At 39.1% G+C, this 21,837-nt stretch overlaps 1 protein-coding gene across 14 annotated transcripts in view; it reads left to right on the forward strand.

The window, feature by feature from the left end:
• Nucleotides 1-21,837, forward strand: part of ABLIM1 (actin binding LIM protein 1) — a 182,419-nt gene that overhangs the window by 79,178 nt on the left and 81,404 nt on the right. For all 14 annotated transcript variants that reach the window (XM_021399863.1, XM_021399858.1, XM_021399860.1 and 11 more), the window contains 3 exons: nucleotides 4,312-4,446; nucleotides 17,775-17,958; nucleotides 19,330-19,439. In XM_021399863.1, the coding sequence (XP_021255538.1) occupies nucleotides 4,312-4,446; nucleotides 17,775-17,958; nucleotides 19,330-19,439 (429 nt within the window). The remainder of the gene's footprint in view (nucleotides 1-4,311; nucleotides 4,447-17,774; nucleotides 17,959-19,329; nucleotides 19,440-21,837) is intronic.

Consider the following 21,837-nt stretch of genomic DNA (forward strand, 5'->3'; position numbering starts at 1 on the left):
TTTAAAATTTGGTTTCTGGTATTGAAATGTTCACATGCTATTTTTGTGTAAATTAAGAGTTTGGTATCTTTACTTAGAACATCTTCTCAACTGTTTTTCTGGTGAACTATCCTAGTCTGTCATCCTAGCTAACTAGTTCAGCATGTTAATGTCTGCCTTTAAAGACAGATAGCTACTCTGATTACATATAGACTGTTAAAATAGCTTTGAGACAAATTGGCACTCTGTGGAAGTCAAACCAAGAAAGGAAGAGAGATTTTTAAAATATGATTCTTCAGATATGATTTGAATGGCAATACCGTGAGCAAGCTGCAGTGTAGGATTTTGCCTGAGGCTGTTTCCTACTTGTGCAGGCACGTAGCTCGCTCCCATCTCCCAGTGGGAGTGCCTCCTCCCTGGGTATCCCACAGTTCCCAAAGATCCCTGCCCCACAGCTGCGGCCAGTGACTGCAGTTGCTTCATTATCTGTTCTTGGCAGCTAAGGGTTGAATTCAGAGCTTGCAAGCTGCAGACGGTCAGGCTTTGCAACCAGAGGAGGCAGACATTCATCTGTGTGAGAAACACAAAGGATGGGAAAAAATTGCTGCTGCTCCTCTCATCACAAAAAGAGCACAGGGACTGAGGGATAAGCCATCACTGCCTCTTGAGCGTGGTTCTCTGGTGCCTTCATCCTAGAACGGCTTCTTCCTCAACCTCCAGCTGTCCTTAGAGCCAGCCTGCCTCTGTCCTGTTCTGCGTGGCCCACACACAGCTGAGTTTAATGGGCAGCCACTTCAGCATCGGAGACTGAAGGAATTTCATTGTAAAACCTTAATGTTTTAAACTTTAGATCCTGTAGTTTAGTTGAAGTCTCAGCAGGCTGTTGGGTGACCAGGTTGGGCCTGGAGAACCGTGAGCCCTGGAGCGGCCTTTCTCTGCTCCAGGGCCTGAATTGAAACAGCCTTTGGTAACTCATTACTTCAGAATAATAGCTGCTGTTGGTATTTTCCTGGAGGATTTGTTTTTCACCTTTACAATAAAGATAACACTGAGATAGCTGAGTACTACTGCAGCATGAGTAGCCAGGTTTTGGTTTTGAGACCTGTTTCTTGTTAGAGCTGTGACTCTGCCAGATGCTCCGTGATGGAACATCAGCTGCATTTTGGATACGTAAATACCTGAAGAAATGTTGGTCTTCAAAGTCATGTTGGGTATTGCAGAGTGAGAAAGTTAAAAGTTACACCAGCTACAACGTGGCCAGAGTTAATGGAACATAACTCCAAATTTATCTATGGAGGTAGCCATACAAATGTGGAAATTAAGAAATTCAACTTTTCAAGGGCAATAGCCCATATATTCCTCACGTTTAAATTTAGAGGAAGCTGTTTTTTTACTTCAGCTGAGTGTAGAATTGAATCCCATATGTTTTGCTGTGACCTCTGCTTTGCAGCATTCTCATAGCAAGGCGTTTCCCAGAAGCTTCTTTCTGACTTGCAATAAAAAGTCAAAATATTCTGTGGCTTGCAGCAGAGACATGGAGTCTTGCCAGCAGGATCTGCAGCTGAGTGTCACTTCACTTGACTCTGGTTTCCCAACAGTTCTGCGTTCCGGCCAAGCTCGGGGAGAGAATCATCAATAAGGGAGGCTGCAGTATTTATTTTCCTCATTTTCTATAATTCAACAGCTGTTACTCTTCAGGTAATAGCTGTAATTTCCATTCTAGAAGGACTTGGTGTGAGTACTGAGGTCCTTTTTTTGACTGAGACAGCAAAACATGTAATTGCTGTTAGAACTTTGTGCAATGACCTTTCCTGCATAAAGCAGCACTGGCGTGGCAGATTTAAATTTTACTCAGCAAATGAATTCCTTAACTTTGCTCAAAAAGTACATAGGTTTGCCATGTGGAGATGGGAAAGTGACTACAATCTTCCTCATAGAAAAATGAGGGTGTTTCTTCCTGTTTTGTTTCTTGGGTGATACGGCTGTTGTTGTTCTGCTTTATTTTTGCTTTTTTTTCTTGATTTCTGAAGAAAAAATGTAATCCAGACTTCCCAGTTGTCCCAGTCTGTAAATGCTGTCCTAGGTAAATGGGATGTTTAATAGGCCATTGATCTGTCTTATTGGAAACCCAAATGAAGAAAGTTGAAGAAAGCATTAATTCTTCATTAATTATTTACTTAAGCTGGTTTTGTAAGCAAAACTGGAAGCTTCAGCCTAGCTTGTACTCTCTCAAAATTATTAATTTATGTTATTTTAAATTGGAAATAAATCCATTTTAGAGTAACCTAAGAGGACTGCACAGTGTAAAACAGATCATGCAGGTTTGCTCCTAGCTAGTGTAAATGGAAAGAAAATACTAATTTTCTTTAATCTAAAACTTCTTTTCATCAGTTTAAACATAAGTATTCACTAAGGTAATTAAGACTTACAAACAAGTGTTTGTAACCTGGTCTGGGTCTACCACCATAATTCAAGGCTGAAGAACCTTGAGCTGGTCAGCATTTCTCCTAATTTCTAGCTCAGGGCTTTTGGACCCAAAGCAGCTAATAATTTACATACTCATTTGGACTTCAGTCAGGAACAATTTAAATAAACTGCTTGTTAAAGGTATTGATCTTTCTTTAATTCCCTGTTCTGTCCTTGCTGATGCCTATTAAGGGTCAGCTTTGCCTCATATGTATTGCATATTGCAGAGGAAAAAGCTTGCAAGCAATTCCTTGCAAGAGAACAAGTCAGTTACTCAAATCTTGACCTACAATTCCAATTTGAGGCCAGTCAGACGAGCGACATAATTAGCTTCACTAAAGAGATCGCTCTGGAAATAGCAACTCACGGTATTTTTGTTCATTTAAATGGCTGTAAAAGCCGAATGTGAAGTTACATTATTGTACCAGTCTTTAAAATATTTTTTTACAACCAATAAAGAGCAAAAGCTTGTATTTCAAATTAATACCAGAAAATCTGGATGCTGGCATGCAGAATATGTTCCAGTGTCCTCTGCATGAGTTTGTGAGCAGAATACTCAGGAATAGATTTCTCTCTGCACTGTGCAGGTCCTAGGTAGCATTTGCCCAAGTCCCCAGTCCAGTTCCTCATCTGGGCAACTTCAAAAATCTGCTCTTACACCTTTTCTTCAGTTGGCATCGGGCCCATCTTAGACTGTCTGGGTCAGAAGTGGAATTTTCCTCATCTTTTACTTTGCTAGCCTTTGCCTCTGATTCTCTCTCTCTTGGTTTTTGGTGTTGGGATTTTTTTTTTCCTTATTGCATAAACTGTGTGTTTCCGTGGTAACAAGCTAATTGTTCTTAGTCTTGTATGGAAGAACAATATATTCTATTCCAGAAATGGAATTGTATTGCAGCCTTAATTAGATGAGGTTCACTCAAGGCAAGGCATTTAGTGAGGTCATATTTAGATGAACTGCTAATTAATATATTGGATGGTATTGCCAACTGCGCTCTGATTCTGGACTAAAGCAAGGGAAATAATTGAAGTAAGCTACCAGAGGAGGTATTCAAAACTTGGCATTTGAGTAGAGGAATGCAGAGGAATTTTCTTTGAAGGTTTTCACAATGAAGAAAAAAAAAAAGAAGAAGAAAATAGCAGTTAGCATGTTAGTTTGGCTGAACTTGCAGCAGAAATGATTGCTTATCTATTTATCTGATCTTTGTGCTGTTACTCCCCTTAACTCAAGTTAGTTTTTATTATTAGTAATCTTGCATCTCATGCAGAGTTGATGGCAGCATTTCTTCACCAAGGCATTTATAAAGGACATTGCTCAGAGCTGTGGGATAACTGATAATTTACCAGAACCTGGAATTTTGTCTCCCTGACTATATTGCATATGCCTTGGTCATTTCTGTCTACTCATAATATATCTAATTTGTATGCAGAGTTGTTGCTGCCAGAATTGCTGGGAGCAGAAACAAAGTTGGCCTCTTTTCTGTACTCTCCCTCTGCTAGGTATGTGCTGTAGCAAAATTGTAGTTTCAATATAGCCATTTGCATGCAAAGTCAGGCTACCTTGTTCATTTGTTTTCACAAAATATGGCTTGGAATTACTTTCCTTTCATTCTCTTTGCCTGAACTGTGAAGGGAAATTTTCCTTGTCTTCCCATTTCCATGGCAGCCTCAGTGGAAAAAGGTAGTAGATGTGAATGGCTTAGGCTACTATTTTATGAAAAGACTGTATTTAAAAAAATAGCTATGTCTTTTTTGGTGAGTGTGAAATGTGTTCAGATAAATGTGCATTTTGATGAGAAATGAATGAAGTGCTTATGTAGAGGGGAAAGTCTTCTTGTGTAGGTTTAAATTATGTTTTTTGTTTGACAGTGGCCCATCCTCAAGAGCCTCATCACCCATCTGAAAAGCCAGTCATCCACTGCCATAAGTGTGGAGAGCCATGTAAAGGTGAAGTACTCCGTGTTCAGTCCAGACACTTTCACATCAAATGCTTCACCTGCAAAGGTAAGACCTGGATGTTCATCTGTTAGAAATGAGTTGATTTCTGAAATTGAAATTTAAACCAGTTTTGAGCCATAAAGCTTCCTGCAATCTCTCAAGTGGAGGATATTCCTCTTGCTCAATATGTGAATATATTTGTTTAGTGGGGAAGGTAAAGAGTGAACGGTGAATGGGCTGAATCACATACATGCAAGCAGCAAGATGATCAACACCACACATAACAAATTCAGTGTGCAAACATTTACAGTGTAATTTAGAAGAAAAATTATATTGGATTGGACATTTGATTCACCGGGGGAGGGAGGATAAATTCCCCACTACTAGAAGACTCAGAATAGCATGTTCTGCTTGGAATACTCATATATTTCTGTAATTATGTACTACTCTTTTTCCATCCTCCTACTTCCTCTCGCCATCTACTGTTTTCCATCCTGCCACTCCCTACCAGCCTCCACTTTTTTCCTTTTTCACACACACTCTTGGCATCCAGCTACCTTTCAGCCTCCATTGTTTCTGTCCCCCACCTCTCTTCCAAAGTCTCCCAAACCCCATTCACCTTCCTGACCTCCTACTCGCTCTTAGCCTCCACTTTTCTTAGGATCTTACGGTAACTTCAGGCCATGCTCAGAGTTGTTGGTTTCTTTTTCTGCTCCCCCACTGTCTGTTATTCTCCACTTTCCCACTGTCCCCCAATCACTTTCGGCCTCTGCTAGTCTCCTCTTACCACTAGACCTCCCATTCTTATTACAGCCTCCTCATTTTTGGTCTCCAATTACCACTAAGTCTCCCACTAACTCTCATTCAGTCTATGCCTTATTAGTTGGACTTGCCAGTAAATAAGTGCCGTCTGTTTCTGTGTTCATATGTCTTCCATTTAGAGGAAGAAAAAGATTGTGGCAGGGAATTCGCTTGGAGTCCTGTTTTGAAGCTTTTACCTGAGCTTCACAGCTTGTTTATTGTCAACCTCCCATATTTAACTGAATGCACTTTTCTTTAAACAGTATAGTTATTTACTCATCTTGCATGTTGTCTGTCCATATGGTTCATACAAGTGGGACGCAGCTGCTAAACTAAGCATTTTTTCCTTCGTTTAATGAGCTTTTAATTTGACGTGACTGCTCCTCTACAGGAGGTTAAGTTAGACCCCCTCAGTTTAAGCATTATGTTGTTAGCCAAAGGAAATAACACCAGATACTGAGAGCAGAATGCATCATCTGCCTCTACAATGGGTTTGCTTGTGCTTCTCCTTTCTGTATACTTGTTTGTTCTTGAGACTTCAACTCACACATCTGCAGTGTAATAGCCTTAAACAAACTTGTACATGTCTGACTGCTGTTACACCTGCTGAAAATGTTTAACCTTTTACCTCTAGATTTAATCTGATAGTGTAGTGAAGGTGAGGAAAAAATCTGTTACCTCATAAAGCTGTTGCACTGGTTGTAAAATAGCATAGTTTCAATGTTACCATTTATTTTCAGTCTGCTGTGTATGGGATTCCTTCCTTCTTGTTGCTGTCAATGCTCACAACTTCATTTACCTGAGGGTATTAAGCATGTTTGATATAATCATAACTGTACTTCCTAGGTTATGTCAGAGATTTGCTGTGACTACTTGGCATGCATATGCCAGCAGTGGTTGCTGCACTGTAGGAACATGGGCACTGAAACCTCCATGCTGCCTCAGCCAGCTCGGGTCGTGATCGTGTGTTGTGTAACGTGATCAGTCATCAAGCTCTGTAGTTTGGTGCTGCGTCCTTCTCAGCAACCTATCTCAGAACAGAGTAAAACTGCTCCCTGACAAAGACAGCAAGGAAAACCTCTACCCATCAGTGTGTTTCCACACCCCCAAGATGAGATGCAGCAAGCTGTTATTGCATGCCACTGAGAACCAAACACATACTGCTGTTTTGTCCTATCTGCCCGGCAAGACTGGCTAGTTCTATTTGTGGGTCCGGATAAGAGCTGTTGAAAGAACAGAGCTGAAAGTGGTGCGACTTGTGCCCTAGAAAGCAAGCTCCCTGGGACCCCTGATAGGCAAGGAATCTTAAGCAGCCAGCAGCTGGCTTGGGGCTGGAGCTAACAAGAGAATGATGGGCAGGGAACGAGTGAGAGACATTTAGGAGCACAGCTCTAGGAGCGCCTTGCAGAGCAGATTGCATTTTGCTGTGTTATAAAATTTGCTCATCTTGCTATGAAATTGCTGTGCTGTGTTAGAAATGCAAATTAAATTGGATTCTGTTTTGCCTCATTATTCATTAATTTTCAGTAATAATAAATGGGTTTAATTTTCTACTCATCAGGAGTACACTGCTCTTAAACCAAATTGTTAATGGTTACCTGGCAGTGGAAGCAACAGGTGAAGAGGAAGGAGGCCTAGATGGAAGGCCAGAAGGAGATGAGACTGAGCTGGAGACCTCACTGATTTACTTTTTGTCTTTAATAACTGTTCACAGTAATAAGAATGACTTAGTGGCCTAGAACATAGTAGAATTGTTCTTGTAGACTTCGAAGCACATGAATAACTTCTCTGGAACATACAAGACCATTCACTTCAGTGTCTTCTGTTTGTAAATGTGCATGGGGTTGAGCCACGAATTCTGATGTGCACTAGCAGAGATTTTAATGTCTCAGTTCAAATTGCAATCTGATATGAATGATATATTTTTTATCATTGTCAGTTGATTACAGTTCATTTTACCCTGTTGCAAGTAATAGGAGAGGAAATTTTCAGGCTAGCAAAATTGTTATCATAAGACTTAATAATAAGCCTGTGATTCATCTTTTGGATTAGAGGGAAAATTTTAGTTTCAGCTTAATGGAACAAGCTTTAAGCTTTGCTCATAACAAGGTAACTGTTTGCAATGCTTGATTTTGGCACGCATAGAAAAACATTGCATTGTCTTAACGATAATATAATATTAGGAACATTTCAAATAGTGGGCAGTGTCTCTGTTCTTGATGTTGCATATAAATTGGAAAACACAGCTGCCATGTGGTAGAAGCCAAACAAATAAGCCCACCACCTTGTAAATGAACAGTCCTAACTTGTGAATATGAGTGGTGGTGTAAAGTTTTCTAGTCCCCACTAAGTGACGTAAATGTCTGCAATTTGATTAGGCTATGCCAAGAGGAAGTATTTCACTTTATATGGATATTTTACACACGATAGCAGTGTCAGAGCTATTACCAGCTAATACTATTGCTAATTATGAGTGAAAGCCAAGTTTTGGCATTTAGGAAGCATTGCACAAAGCTAGGTCTCGGATGGAAAGCAACTTGTAGCTTCTCTTAAAACATTGTTATAAATTAGCATAAAGTAGTTTCTTAGTTACAGAATAAATGTGCCATCTGTTCTCTTTTGCCTTAGGTGTCTTTCAAGATTATTTAGGAAAACCTATATCAATATGTACTTTCAGCGTCCTTTGATGTGTTTCAATTCTAGACACGTCTGTTTTGTCTATGTGATGACTTTTGCAAGGCTACATCATCTGTAGTTGAAAGAGATTAACGGAGAAGGAGGAGGGTTCCTGAGTTTGCATGTGGGGATGCTCTGTAATCTTTGACTTTGAACTGGATGTTCCTCACTTGAAGGACTGGGAAGAAGCTAGGGTCATGTAAGCAGGCAGTATATCAACAGGCTGGAATGTGTTCTAAATCATTAGTTCTTTGACCTTTGATCTATTGTCAGATTCCTTCTGGGGCAGCAGGAGGAGGCTGCAGACTGACTGCTGGGTTGTTAGTGCTATTAATAGGTCAGCGTCAGTGCATGGAAAGCTTAAATATGAGGATACTCTTGTAGTAGGTGTCCAGTGCACTGTGTGAAAACATGTCTGCATTTCCACAAATACTTATCAAATATAGTACCAATCTGTGGGCAAGCTAAGGTCGATAGAAAGCAGTCCTTCCTGAATATCAGGAAATTGCACAAGGTGCCTTGAAGCTCCAAATCACTGAACCAAAAAGCCTTCTTTATATAAAACCTCTACCAGGCTCATAATTCTCTTCCGGTACATTACGGTTCTGCTTACCTACTTGTGAGCTCCATTCTTCAGCTTAGTTATTAAGCCTTTTTGAGTGTTGTTTTTTTTGTCTTTTTTCTAAAACCTGAGTGTCTACCTATGGACATAGGGCATTTCTGAACATTAAAACAGAAAGCACTGGTAAATATGAGCTTGAAATGCTCTTGCAGCAAAATACAAATAGAACAGAAATGTTACTACGTCTTGTTTTGGATGGTCACGAGTTTAGGAATCTGACCCATGATCGTGAATTGCTACTCTGCATCCTTTTCATAGTATAAAGTTCCATGCAAGAGAATGAGGAGTACTGATCTTAGTTTTCTTGAACCTGAGGTCCCTTTCAGCGACCAAATATCGGACAAGAAATGAAATTAATTACACAGCTTGGCTGATATTGATGAGTGCTGACAGATGCCATGTCAGATTTTAATAAGCAACTAGATCCCTTTGAAGATAGAAGGCCAACAGGATGCTTTACAGGTGCTTGGTGAGTGGGGCATAGCATCCTTCCGAGAATAATGGAAAGCTACTTGGGTTTGTTGTCAGTGAATCCTTCATAGAATATTCCAAGTTGTAAGAGACCTACAAGGATCATGGAATTCGTTTGCCTGGCTTGTTATATATAGCTAGGTACCTTTCCTTTTGTTGTATTTTTACATCTTTGTTTTGCTTGTTTTTTGAGAAATCTGTCATCTAAGTAGGTAGAGCCAGGCCAACCAAGGCTAAACTTTGACATTTTTCCACTGACTGCATTTTCTTCAAGGTTCATTTCCTGCAGACCCAGAAATGACTTTGATCTCTACCTTGTGCTTAGTTTAATCTGAAAGGTGTTTAAAATGGTTGAATGATTATTGCCATTGTTTCCAGCCTCGTGCACAAAATATTGATGCCTTAGTTGGGAAACTGTCGCATTGCTACATTTTACGTGGTTGTTGTTTATTTGCTGCTGAGGTCGGGTGCTCGCTATCGCCTGTTAGATTGCCAGAAAGACTGAAATATATGCACGTCAGGCTCAGACAGGAAAGATTCTGCCATGCAGGATTGTTGTTTGCATCTTCAGTGTTAAGGAGAAAAACAGGGAGTACTGACCGAGTCAGACTTAGGGCATAATACTGATTTGATTAGGAACGTAGTCAAATTAAAACTCTGAGTTTATCTGAAACACAGTTATGGCTAGTGGTTTCTATTGAGTGAAAACTTGCATAAGTGCTCGGATGTTTCACGCAGGTACCCCACTGAGAGATATTTATGTCATAATGGTGGCACTAAGTAGTTGTGCAGACTGGTTGTTCAAAGTGTAGGGTCAAGATTTTTGAAGGGAACAGGAGAAAGGCCTGGCTGGAGGCTAGGGGATGCTCATCATGGGATGTGCATTCATTCCGTAAATGACTTATAGAACCAAAGGCTCTGCCATCTAGAAAAGTGCTGAGAAGAGGAATGAAACAAAGGCAGACAAACATTTATTTCATTTGAAACGGGGAAACTTGAAACTTTAATGAACACAAACACGAGCCTTGCTTTCATCAATATGGGATTTATTAAGCTCTTAGGCAAAAACAAACAAAGAAAACAAAAAAACATAGAAAAAATCCATGAAAAACCACAAACCAAAGCCACTACCAAAAATAAACACCAGAAAACTCTGAAACAGATTTTTCTGTGTATTTGTTTAGGCGTAAATGATAAACTGATATGTTTCTAAATTCCTATCTTTGAACAACTCATTACTTTATAAGAATTAAAGAATATGTGAATATTTACCTGCATAAGTACAGCTGCATTATTCTGTGAAGCCAAGAAATACAAGGTAGAAAAAACCCCAGCAGGAAATTGAATTTGCACCTTATTTTATGCATGATGGCAAAGCAGATCATTAGACTTTTCGTAATGAATCACATTCATTTCCTCCGATCTGAGTGCCTGTGCTCATGCAGTCTCCCTGTGTGGTTTTGTTTCTTCAGATATTAAACAATTTTTACTTAACGTCATCATGAAATTATTTTATGAAAGGCCCATTTTTCAACTGTCTCTGATAATAACCCCATGGAAATCCTACATAATAGTCAGTAGGATCAAATCCTACTCCTGTTTGTTTTGAAATGTTCTAATGTCCCCATTTTCATCATCCCTGTTAACTCTTGGAAGTGATTCAACATAAGAATGATCTTGGTCATTGAAGATCACAGGCAATTACATTGCTCTTAAGCAGCTATACTTTGTCTTAAATACCTGGTCTTGCACATGCAGCACTGCAACTTTGAGAGCTGACAGCAGCACTGACAACATAGAATCATAGAATTGCTCAGGTTGGAAAAGACCTTCAAGATCATCAAGTGTAACTGCAACTCAACCATACTACCCTAACTCTAACAACCCACCGCTAAATCATGTCCCTGAGCACCACATCCAAATGGTTTTTAAACACATTCAGGGATGGTGACTCAACCACCTCCCAGGGGAGCCTGTTCCAGTGCTTAACAACCCTTTTTGTAATGAAGTTTTTCCTGATATCCAACCTAAACCTCCCTTGGCACAACTTGAGGCCATTTCCCCTCATCCTCTCCCATCCTGTGCTCCAGAGTTGCAAAATAGGAGCTCTGCTACAGTTCAGGAATGAAAAACCTTGTAGGTCTGTATTCTCATAGTGTGCATCAGAAGTGTGGTCCAGCATATTCCATTCACAAGAGAGGCAGAATCATGTGTTCAGAGTATTAAATCCTTTGATATAGTCTCCAAAACAAAGGCTGGTTACCTCCAGGAGCTGTTGAAGATAAGTTTTCTGTTATTTATTTAACCAAAAAAGCTGGATTTTTTTCCCCATATTCTTGTGGGAAGAATTCCTTCTTCAAGGAATAGAACTGCTCCGCAGTATCTTCTGTTCCTGAAGAGAGGTTCTGGACATTTAAAATTGAATTCCTTGCATGATATTAAGCAGGGTCTTAGGGAAATGGTTTTTTCTCATGTAGAACTTTTGGCTGGTAGAATAATTTTATGTGATAGATGCTTGCAGAATGCCTCTTGCTTTTTACCTTCTCAACCATGGCTTATTAATCATTATTGGCTTCATTAATTAATTCTTTTGAAGTATTTTTTTTCCATCAGCATAGGAAAAAAAGGAAAATAATTTGATGTCTCCTATTAACTGCCACTTAGCTAAGTCAACATTTTTTCTCTTGTGTAGATTTGTGATCAGAATCATTAATTCTGCACAGTTGCAATAAGAGAAAAAAGCTATTTAAATTCCTTCCTTGTTCGTATACTAATATTAAGTTGTGCACCAGGCATGGATACAGTCATATTTATCTTTTCTGATTCAATCTCTTGAAAGCAGCCTGTTGGAACAGCATTTCTCTGACCACAAATGTTAACAGTCTGGGTGACCCTTGTTTGGTCCGTGTAGCTTAAATCTGATTAGTGATAGGAAGACGTGCTAAATTGTCTGCGAAAATCCATCGTAATGTGGAGTTGCCAAGACTTGTCTTTAATTCTTGCAGATTTGTGTGTGCTTCCTGTGGAGAGGACACCAAAGATGATGAATCTGCTGGTGGTTCACATAATAAGCAGTTCTTCTTGTGTCTGACTTCATGAGTTGCCAGTATGAGAGAAATTAACACATTCTCAGAGTCTGACAAAAAGAATAAGGGACAGAGTGGAAAGGAGACTTCATAAGGAAAAGGATGACAGTGGGAGCATCTTTTTAAAAACAGTTGTTACTGTCTTTTTAAGACTTCCCAAACAATTTTGTCCCCCATTTTCATCGCTTGGCATGGATCGCTGTGGCTAATCAAAAGGGATAAAGCTTAATAGTTATTAGTTCATTAACCTTTTTATTCGAAGTCTGTAGTGTTTGTTTTGTTGTTTTTTTTTTTACAAATGATGCACCTGCCACAGCCCTTTGTATGACGTTGAAGATGGAACAGCAGAAGAACCTAGAACAGAAGTGGCACTGAAAATTACTTTTGATTATCCTACCTTACTAAACCAATTGTCTAGGCAGGTAAAGTAAGCTATGATGACTAAATGAGTTTTTCAGAAGGTGACTCACTGGTAAAACTGAGAACCACAGCAAAGAGCCAGAAGTTACTATATACCACTTCTAAGACAAATCCAGTGCACGATGAATGCCTTAGCTTGAAACTGAAACATTTGTAGACTAGGACTTCAAAGTTGCAAGCTAAAACGCAAACTAAAGGAGGTTATGAAGAAACTTTTATGTCGACATGTTGTCAACGGTTTACAGGTGTTCAGCCCGGTTCCGTGACGAATGGGGCAGGGGATCCACAGACCCACACCCTGTGAAAGGGAAAAGGGAAAAAGGGTAGGGAGATGGGCCTAAAAACAAACAGCAGCAACAATCTGAGGAGAAACAAACTAGTTTACTAAATAAGATATCGGAATGCAAAATAACACACTATAATACATTATATAATTACAAATTAAGCTAATAAATCCAATACAATGAGAGAGAATGTCCAAACATCAAGGTAGGCCTTACTCTAATACCGACAATAAGACAGCTGGGGAACGAGGTGCTGCCAGGACAAGAGACGGGCGGAAAGAGAACAGGTCTTGTGATCTGCGAGTTTTTATCTTTCCCTCTAACCGGAAAATGGTAACAGAGGAGCAAAGTCCCCTGGGGAATGTAGTAGTCCTTCTCTTCTGAGAACCAGGTACATTCACTACATGATGTTAAGATGTGGAATACCAATAACCGAAAATCACAAAAACATGACACATGTGAGTATTCCATAGCCCTTTATGAAATTTAGCACCTTCAGAAGCATATACTATTAAGCACTCCATGACAATACTCGAGTTCATGCATTCTAACCACAGGTTCTAGCAGTCTGAATACTAATATCTAACAGCTTTTAGACGTTAAAGTAGATATTCTCAATTTCTCTATGATTTAAGTGTAAGAATCCACCAAAGGTAACTTGGAGAAGCAAATCTATCCTAAGTGTACTTAAGCTTCACCTCTGGACCTCTAGTGGAAAATGTCCAGATGGTCCCCAAATCAGGATTAGCCTAAGATGAAGTAGGGATGTGGAATGGAGATCATATTATTTTCTGCCTAATGGTCATACTATAATGTAATGTTAACTTGAAAAAAGTATTTTAAACAAAATGGAGGTCAGTAGAAAAAAAATGAAAGAATAAAAGTTTTCTTTTTTTCTGGAGCTGTACCTGAAAACCATCTTAGAGCATTTTTGTAGCATTATAATAGAGCCTTAACAGTAGTTCTCTGTAATTCTCCAAAGACACTGATAATTGAGTTTTGTCTGCTTGTGGATTTAATGCCACCGTGAAATGTAATTTGTTTGCACATGAAATATTAACACTGTTCTATGCAGAAATGTGAAACCAGAAGAATGCCAGTGCTGATACTGCTTCAATTCTAACTTGCATCCTAGTGTGTACTCTTTGTTAGTATTCTATTAATTATTGTTGCAATAACATTCATTAGAACTCTAGGGCTTGGCAACAGACCAACACAGAGAATTTACAATCCCTGCCCCAAACACCTTGCAATTTTAATTTTCGAGGCAGTTAGCTAATAGGATATTAGCCCATTATAACAAGGGAGAGAATGAATGTTGTACGTGACATACTTGGCATTTGTGGCAAGAGATGAATCGGAACCCATTTCTCTGACCATCTTTCTGAATTTCATATTTATATGTTTGAAGAACTCTCAATAACTGCTACTTATTTACTTATCCCTTAATAATCAGAATTTATGATATTTGATCTGAGTGTTCTCAAGTGTTATGAAGAGGGTTACAGTGGAATTACTTGCAGAGTAAGGCTTAAGTTGATGTTGTAGACCATTGTGAACAGTAGTTTCTGTTACTCGATTCCACAGACAAAGCAATATACAGAGAAGCGATAGGAGTGGCTGAAACCAAAAATACCAGGAGCTGCTATATATTGTTTTTTAATAAGTCATCTAGCAATTTATGCTTTCTCATAGAAATGCATAAAGAAGACTTCTAAAATCACACATGAAACAAGTAGACCAGTGTTTTTGATGCTACTGTAGGATGTTGGATTCAGGTTCAAGTCCTTGATTCATCTCACATTTAAGCAGAACTGTGAAATTCAGTCTCCCATCTTCCATGTCACCCTCTCTTCATAGGAGTTGGCTGTTCTGGAATGGATTGCTTTCTGTCTCTTATGCTGACCAAAAATGCTAGTGTAACACTATGAATGTTTTCTTAGAACATAACAGGTATCTGGTGAATAATTTAATACTCAGATTGACTGTTGACTCCAAGTTGAAGAAATCCTTGACAGTCCTCCATCCTATAACCAGTACAATTATTTTTTCCAGTAAAACGATACATGGCTAGCACTTCACGTGGCCACTGTTCTATATTCAGATAGTTATTTATCTAATCCATGAAGTACCAGAGAATGTGTTGTGTAAAAGGCCAACCCAAGAGCAATGTAGATTAGACACTTAAAGGTAATAGTAACTTGTCCAAAATACATGTGGCTCATACTCTTTATTCACATTTGGTATATTCAAGATCCAATATATTGTCATATGGTGTGGCCACATGCATCATAAATTATACATAGTAGAGATGTGACTAGATTTTTAATGTGTGATTTTCTCTTTATTGCAGCCTTCTCCCAGTACGTAGGTGTAAATAAACATTGAAAAATTACCCTGAACATTTCAGATACATTTTTTAAAGCAATGATGGTGGAGCAGCTAAGTGTTATCTGGGGAATGGAGGAGTTAATCTAAACTGCACAATATCTCTAAAATATTCATTGTTTCAAAAAGAAGCAGCCACATGAAAGCTTATTAAAATAAAGCACTTGCTTGCGGGGAAAAATGTGTGGTAGTGTATAAAATAGTAAAATCTCTTTTATTTAAGAAAACATATCTTCCTCTCCTCATCGGTCCCTGATGTGAAAGCAAGATTGTGTCACACAAACTACATTTTCCTTGAGCAAGTGTGTTGGAATGGGGCAGAAGCCTTTGTGCTGCTGGCACATTTATTTTGCAAGTTTCTGGAATTAAACTGCTGTATTTTGCCTTTGGGAGATCAAAGCCATTATAACCCTCTGTTAGGGAACCGTGGGCAGATTGCAAGGCTGAAAGTTTCTAAGTTTGCCCAGCACTGGCTGTCTTACATGTAAATCCATTGTTTTTCCAGTTTAAGTCTGTTAGCATAGATTCACAGCAATATGAACGTGGGGTAAGGGAGGAAATGTTTTGTAGCGCTCCTTATCTTGCTCTCCTGCTTGATAATATAATCTGACACAAGCTTTAGCACTTCAGATTGATATCAACTAAAATATTTGAGCCAGGAAACTAGGTGGAAAGTTTAGTTCTGCTCTGTTGACTGTACTGTGGTATTGCAGACCAGACCAGTGAGCAAGTAGGATCACCTTGTTTGTGATTTGGGCTGAAAATGGATGCTCGATTCTGAAACAAAAAGTAGATAGAAGTAGATAATGTGTCCTTACCTTCTTTCTGATAATTCCTGCAGGGGCCCTTATGAAAGAATTGTACCTGTTTGCTTTGGTGGCCTAAAATCAGTGAATGCCTTTGGGAGAATTTCCCATTAGCCCTGGTACTACATGGAATTTTTCTCTCAAATTGTTTTTTTTTTTTTAATGACCGTGTAATTTATGCTGTTTTCTACAACATTGTACTCCATGCAGAGCTAAGCAACTAGCCGTGCTTGTTACGTCTGTGTAGTTGTGGTCTTTTATGTTGCTGTTGCTATTGGGACCAATATTACTATGATGTTTTCTCTAAAATATTGGGGTAAGCTGAAGGGCTTGTATCTACCACCACTAATGGTACCTGTGAGTTAGAGGGGCTGTCTGCACGGTATGACAAAGAGCTCTCCAAGCTAGCTCCAAACAAATAGGTCCATTCACAGTTTGCAGTATGGCACCATGCAGAGATTTAGTTGGAGTAACTGAGCAGCATGCTGACCCTGAACAAAGACCCTGAACACAAATTCAGCTGCAGCTTGTTACTGCCGCAGTAAAACTGCTTCCATTTGAGGTCTGCTTGGAGATGTTGATGCAGTGCAGGCTTTTCATGGGAAGTGGTTTGCTTGATGTTGTACTCAGGGGCTTAACCTCTTCCCCTGCTGGAAGCATTCCTGCAAACACTTTAAGTTGTTGAAGGGAAATTCTCACAAGGTCCAGTGGTGTGTAAAAGATGTGCCGCAATGAGCAGGTTTCATGCGTATTGCAAATGTGTTCAGGAATGCTGGAGAGGGCTCAAATAGGAGCTGCAGTTCCATGTCACAGCATAAAGTTTGTGCTAAACTAACCATCTCTTCTGTCCGGATCTACAGAATTATGCTAGAGGGACTTCTCTGCTCTCTTTCATACTGTCTTCTGTCCTCAAGCTCTGCATTATAAAGGTCTGCAAAAACAAAAAGTCTGTAGAGCATCCTGTTCCTAGTAGAGCTGTAAATTGGTGATAACCAGGTGTAAATGCAATGCAGAACATATTTTTGAAGGAAGGCCTTGTTTCTCTTCCCTAAGAATGTATCCACATCTACCACTAACTTGATATGACATAATTGTATTTCTGCTGCCTCCAGTGTCTTTCCTGAGTTACAGTACCTGCTACTCTGTAATTCAGTAGAGTTGATTTGAGGATGTTGCTTTCCACAGTAGGTTAGTGGCAGTTGTTTTAGGTCTGGTAGGTCTTCGTGCTGAAGAGTCCTAAGGTTCAGCCTGCTCAGAGAACGATCTTTCCAGCTTAAGTGGTAATGTTAGAACGAGATCAGGAAGACAAACATAATGCTATGGGTGATTAGTAGGAGACACGAGCCTCAAATTTTTATTGTGAGATTTTTTTTTTTTTCTTTTTAACGAGGTAACTCCAAGTTTTAAAGAAACCCCAACAGAACTAGATCTTAATGACTGGAAAATGTAACACCAGATAGCTACTATCTTGTACTATCTCATATCTTATATTTAATAGCATACAATCAAATCTCAAGTTCCATTTTTCCATACAACTCTGCTGACATAATTAACGGGATGATACAAGATAACTGAGGTCTTGTTGAGGTCTGAATGCATTAAAGTTGTGACTGTGTATGTTTGTCCAAATAAATTTTTGATTACAAGGTCTCATGTAACCAGAGAATGCCAATCATTAGCTGTGTTGTCAAGGCTTGCAGTGACAGTAGGTGAAGGCAAGAATCCAGTATAAAGAAGCAAGACTGCCAGGGTAATCTCATTTGTTGGCAGCACAGACTGTTTCTGACATCTTTTGTAAGTATATTTTTCCAATATGTGTTCTGTTTTTTTTTTCTTCCAGTGTGTGGCTGTGACTTGGCACAAGGAGGCTTTTTCATTAAGAACGGGGAATACCTTTGCACCTTGGATTACCAGCGCATGTACGGTACCCGCTGCAACGGCTGTGGGGAGTTTGTTGAAGGAGAAGTAGTGACCGCTCTGGGAAAAACTTACCATCCGAACTGCTTTGCCTGTACAGTTTGCAAGTAAGTAGTCTCTTTCAACCTGCGTGACCAGAACCCAGTACAAGATCAGGGAGAAAGGCATCACCATGAGACACAAGTCTCAAGATCTTTTTAGGAAACGTTTGTTTGGAAGTACTGCAAGTCTAACTTCAAGTGTCTTCAAAATACCATTCACTTATCTGCAGGAGGTAGCTTCTTTATAACACGTAGATCCCTGTTCTCCGAAACTTACTCTCACTTATGAAGGAATACCAGGCTTACATGTTGAGATATGGGTATGGGTTGAGCTGTGGTGATGAGCTCAGCTCAGAAATGAGTAATGAGGTAGAGCAAAGTCTCCTCCTGGAGAAGTTATTTGGGCTGTCAGAACAGTTAAACAACTGGAAACATCTGAAGGCTCATGTGCACAACATGTAATAATAACACATGGCTTTGGGACAACCCTGATTCCCCCAGTTCTCCCAAAGTACTGTATCCTGTCCCCTGGAAGTAAAACAATCTTTAGTTCTACACAGAATACTAACAAGGAAACTAGAACAATGCTATATATGTTTTATTTTGCAGAAACATATGGATTCATTTGTTAAGCACAGAGCTGAAACTGTGTGTAGTGTGGGGCAGTCTGTATTCAGAAGCTAAAGCTCCTTCCTAAATATTTGAAATTAATGAAGCTTCTCATTTTAGTGAAATGCTCATGCGAAATGTTGTTCATTCTTTTTTATACACCAAATAAGAGTCAGCAGCAATGTCAACTTTTGCCTGACACTCATTCTTAACACTTCTGTTGAGTTCATCTGATAATTTCAAACTTCTGTAGTCCATTCAGCCTTTACCTTTCTCTTAACACCATCCGTACAAGTAACAATTAGGGGTGCTTCTGTTATGTAGGTAAGTATTTTAAAACTCTAGGACAATGAAAGTAGCTAACACTTCATTTTTCTGAACCACTACATCCAGAGTAATATATATTTCATTGCTGGATACAGATTAAGCTATTGTGAGTTCCTTGTCCTAAGACAAGTGCTTAGTCTGAGTGCATAGTATTTAGTCTTAGTAATGTTTGCTGTCAACAGCATCACACTGAGACTGTTGTAAACGTAGCTGTTGTGTCTAAGCAGATTTCACTGTCATCTCCTCCTTAGATAAAGTGTGTTTAATGTCTTGTATTTTGGTTTCAGTAAGTTAAGTCTAACCTCTGCTCTTCTTGCATCTGTGGATTGGATTTCTTCCAGTGCCTGACTTTGCCAAGGCCACATTGCAGAAACTGTTTGGCCTGAGTTTCTGTAAAATGTTATTTGCACTGGGAGAAGGCAGCAAGCTCGAGGCATAGGGACTAGGAAAAAAGAACTCTGGCATAATCTCTGCTAAAATACATTTTTCTCTTTAACCCAGGCGTCCGTTTCCACCAGGTGATCGAGTTACCTTTAATGGAAGGGATTGTCTCTGTCAGCTGTGTGCTCAGCCAATGTCCTCCAGCCCAAAAGAACTGTCTGCCTCAAGCAGTAAGTATGCCATCCTCTTTCTGAATCCTCTCGCTTTTCTGGGCTCATCAGCATTTGATTGAAACTGGCTCAATTCAATCTTTTAGATTTTGGATGCGTATATATTTTTTGTCCTCCATTTACAACTGCTTCTGGTAACCATTCTTCTTTTTTTCTTCCTTTTTTTTCTTTTTGATTCCCAGAAAGTGTCTGCTATGACAGGTCAAAGGAGACATTTACTCATTTCAGTACGACCAAATGACTTTTACTCAGAAATTGGATTTTCTGAAGGGCTCATTTTCTTTCATTGGCACTGGAAAAGTATTTCCTTGATGTAATCAGAGGTTTCAGAGTTGATAGATTCCAGTTTTCCCATGTATAGTTTTACAGATTTAAGTATTAAAAAGAAGACAATGTTAGAGGAAGTTAATTTTCTTCCACTCTTAAACACTTCAACAATTTAGTTAAGTTTAACAGTTTATTTAAATTATCCCTTTAAGGGGGTATCACCAGGTTTATGTCTTTCATAGATTGATACTGAAATGAATTTGTGATCAGAAACCATTCCCAAGAATGGTTGTCAAGAAATCATACTAAAAAAAAAAAAAAAAAGAGAGAGAAAGCAAGTGAAGGATAAGACATGATGAAGAAAGTTTTGAAGGGGAATTAGCTCGGTTTGCTGTTGCATTGTAATGCTTAAAGGCATAATTTGCAAATTACTGATTCACAGTAGATATTCAGCTTTGCCTGTTCATTTTTTAAATCTTTGAGGATTTCTGATTCTTTCCTAGACTTCTGGATTGTACTCAGCACCCTAATCCGTAATGATTTATCTAGTGTAGCTTTAAAATTCAAAATGACTGCAGATTTCCTTGGGATACTAGGTAGTTTACCACCAATTCTGATTTATCAGAGAGACTTTCTGTGTTTCGTACAGGTACTTGACTTTGAAATCCTAGGGCTGCAAAGTGCAATGTAAAAGCATAGTTGGGTGATGTTTGTGCTCAGTGGATGAGTCAGGTACATCTCCAGTTTCCTAATTTGACTGAGAATGTGTAATCAGACACTTGGCAAAATGAAAAATGAAATTTGTTTTTTGATACCATGCCTTTCTGTCTGTTAAGTGATATTATTGTATTTTAGCTGTCGATTTGGAGGTGAAAATGCGCAGGCCTAATGGTTAGGGAAAATTTTGGGAACCTGTGGAAACCCCTAGAAGACTTACAAACTAACACAGATATGACACACAGAGAATCCCTCTGAGATAAAGGAATAATGTGGAAATAATACTGATTGAATTTCTGATATCTAGGAGGCGTAATCAACAAGGCTGCAAGACCTGACAATGTGAGACAGCACTGACATTCTTTCTCTAAGTGTCATTGCAGTGGTTCCCAACCCAGTGATGTTTGCTGTTAGAGCTATCTGGATCACACTAGATCTGGCTCTCAAAAAGGGATGTGCTTGTCTAGCACTGTGGCACTTTTCCAACTCCAGGTGCCAAGATGCTACCTAGCAAATAGCTCAACCTGTATCATTATTAACAGGCAAAAAAGCTCCTGTTCTTTAGCAATTTAGAGTGCACTCAATAGAAATGTGCAAGTATCTGCCACTGTGCATCTTGTTCACGTGTGGACAGATACTTGTAGGAGAAGATACTTGTGAAAGATACAATGCAAGGGTCTCATCATTTTAGAGCAAGGCTCTCCAAAACAATCAAATGAAATCTGGATCAGCATGTGTTTGTAAGTTCAGACAACCTCAATTAAAAAAATACTAATGAAGTGTCCTCCTAATATTGTGTTCAGTGATATACCAGCTGCTGCTTTAGCAGCAAAAGTTGACATAGATACTGAGAAACTTTCCTTGCTGACACTGAAGAGTAAATTTTAATTAGTCTTAAGTGTTCCAGATCACCTTCAGTTCTCCTGAATGAGACCCATCAATCTTATCTGATGCTTTGCCCTTCTTTGAAAGGATGTTATGTGTTGGTTGGCTTTCTTATTCTTTTTTTTGTTGTTGTTTGTTTTCTTAAATCCTTTTAGAAGAGAATCTCATTCATACTGTGCATGCATTTTCTATCCTATATTGCTATCCGTTTTCCCTGATTGCTTTCAAGTAGATTACTGGAGGCAACTTTCCTTGAAACAAAGAAAGTTGAAGGTGAGGAAATTCAATAGATTGAAAGTGTATCAAGTTTGGTTGGTTTATGTAATGTAAAAGGAGGCTTTGTATCCCCTGGAATGTCTGTATTAATGTTGACATGCAGTTTTGTCATGTCTGTTCCTTCACACAGATTAAAGGCTTGTTGATAGCGTTCCTTGGATGCTTTCAAGGAAAACCAAATGCTTCTAAATACAGGGTTTTAAAATCTTGAATATCGTGAACGTGAATATTGTTACACTCTTATAGTGCACAC

The sequence above is a fragment of the Numida meleagris genome, chromosome 5 (genome assembly GCF_002078875.1).
Source record: "Numida meleagris isolate 19003 breed g44 Domestic line chromosome 5, NumMel1.0, whole genome shotgun sequence".
NCBI classification, from domain to species: domain Eukaryota; kingdom Metazoa; phylum Chordata; class Aves; order Galliformes; family Numididae; genus Numida; species Numida meleagris.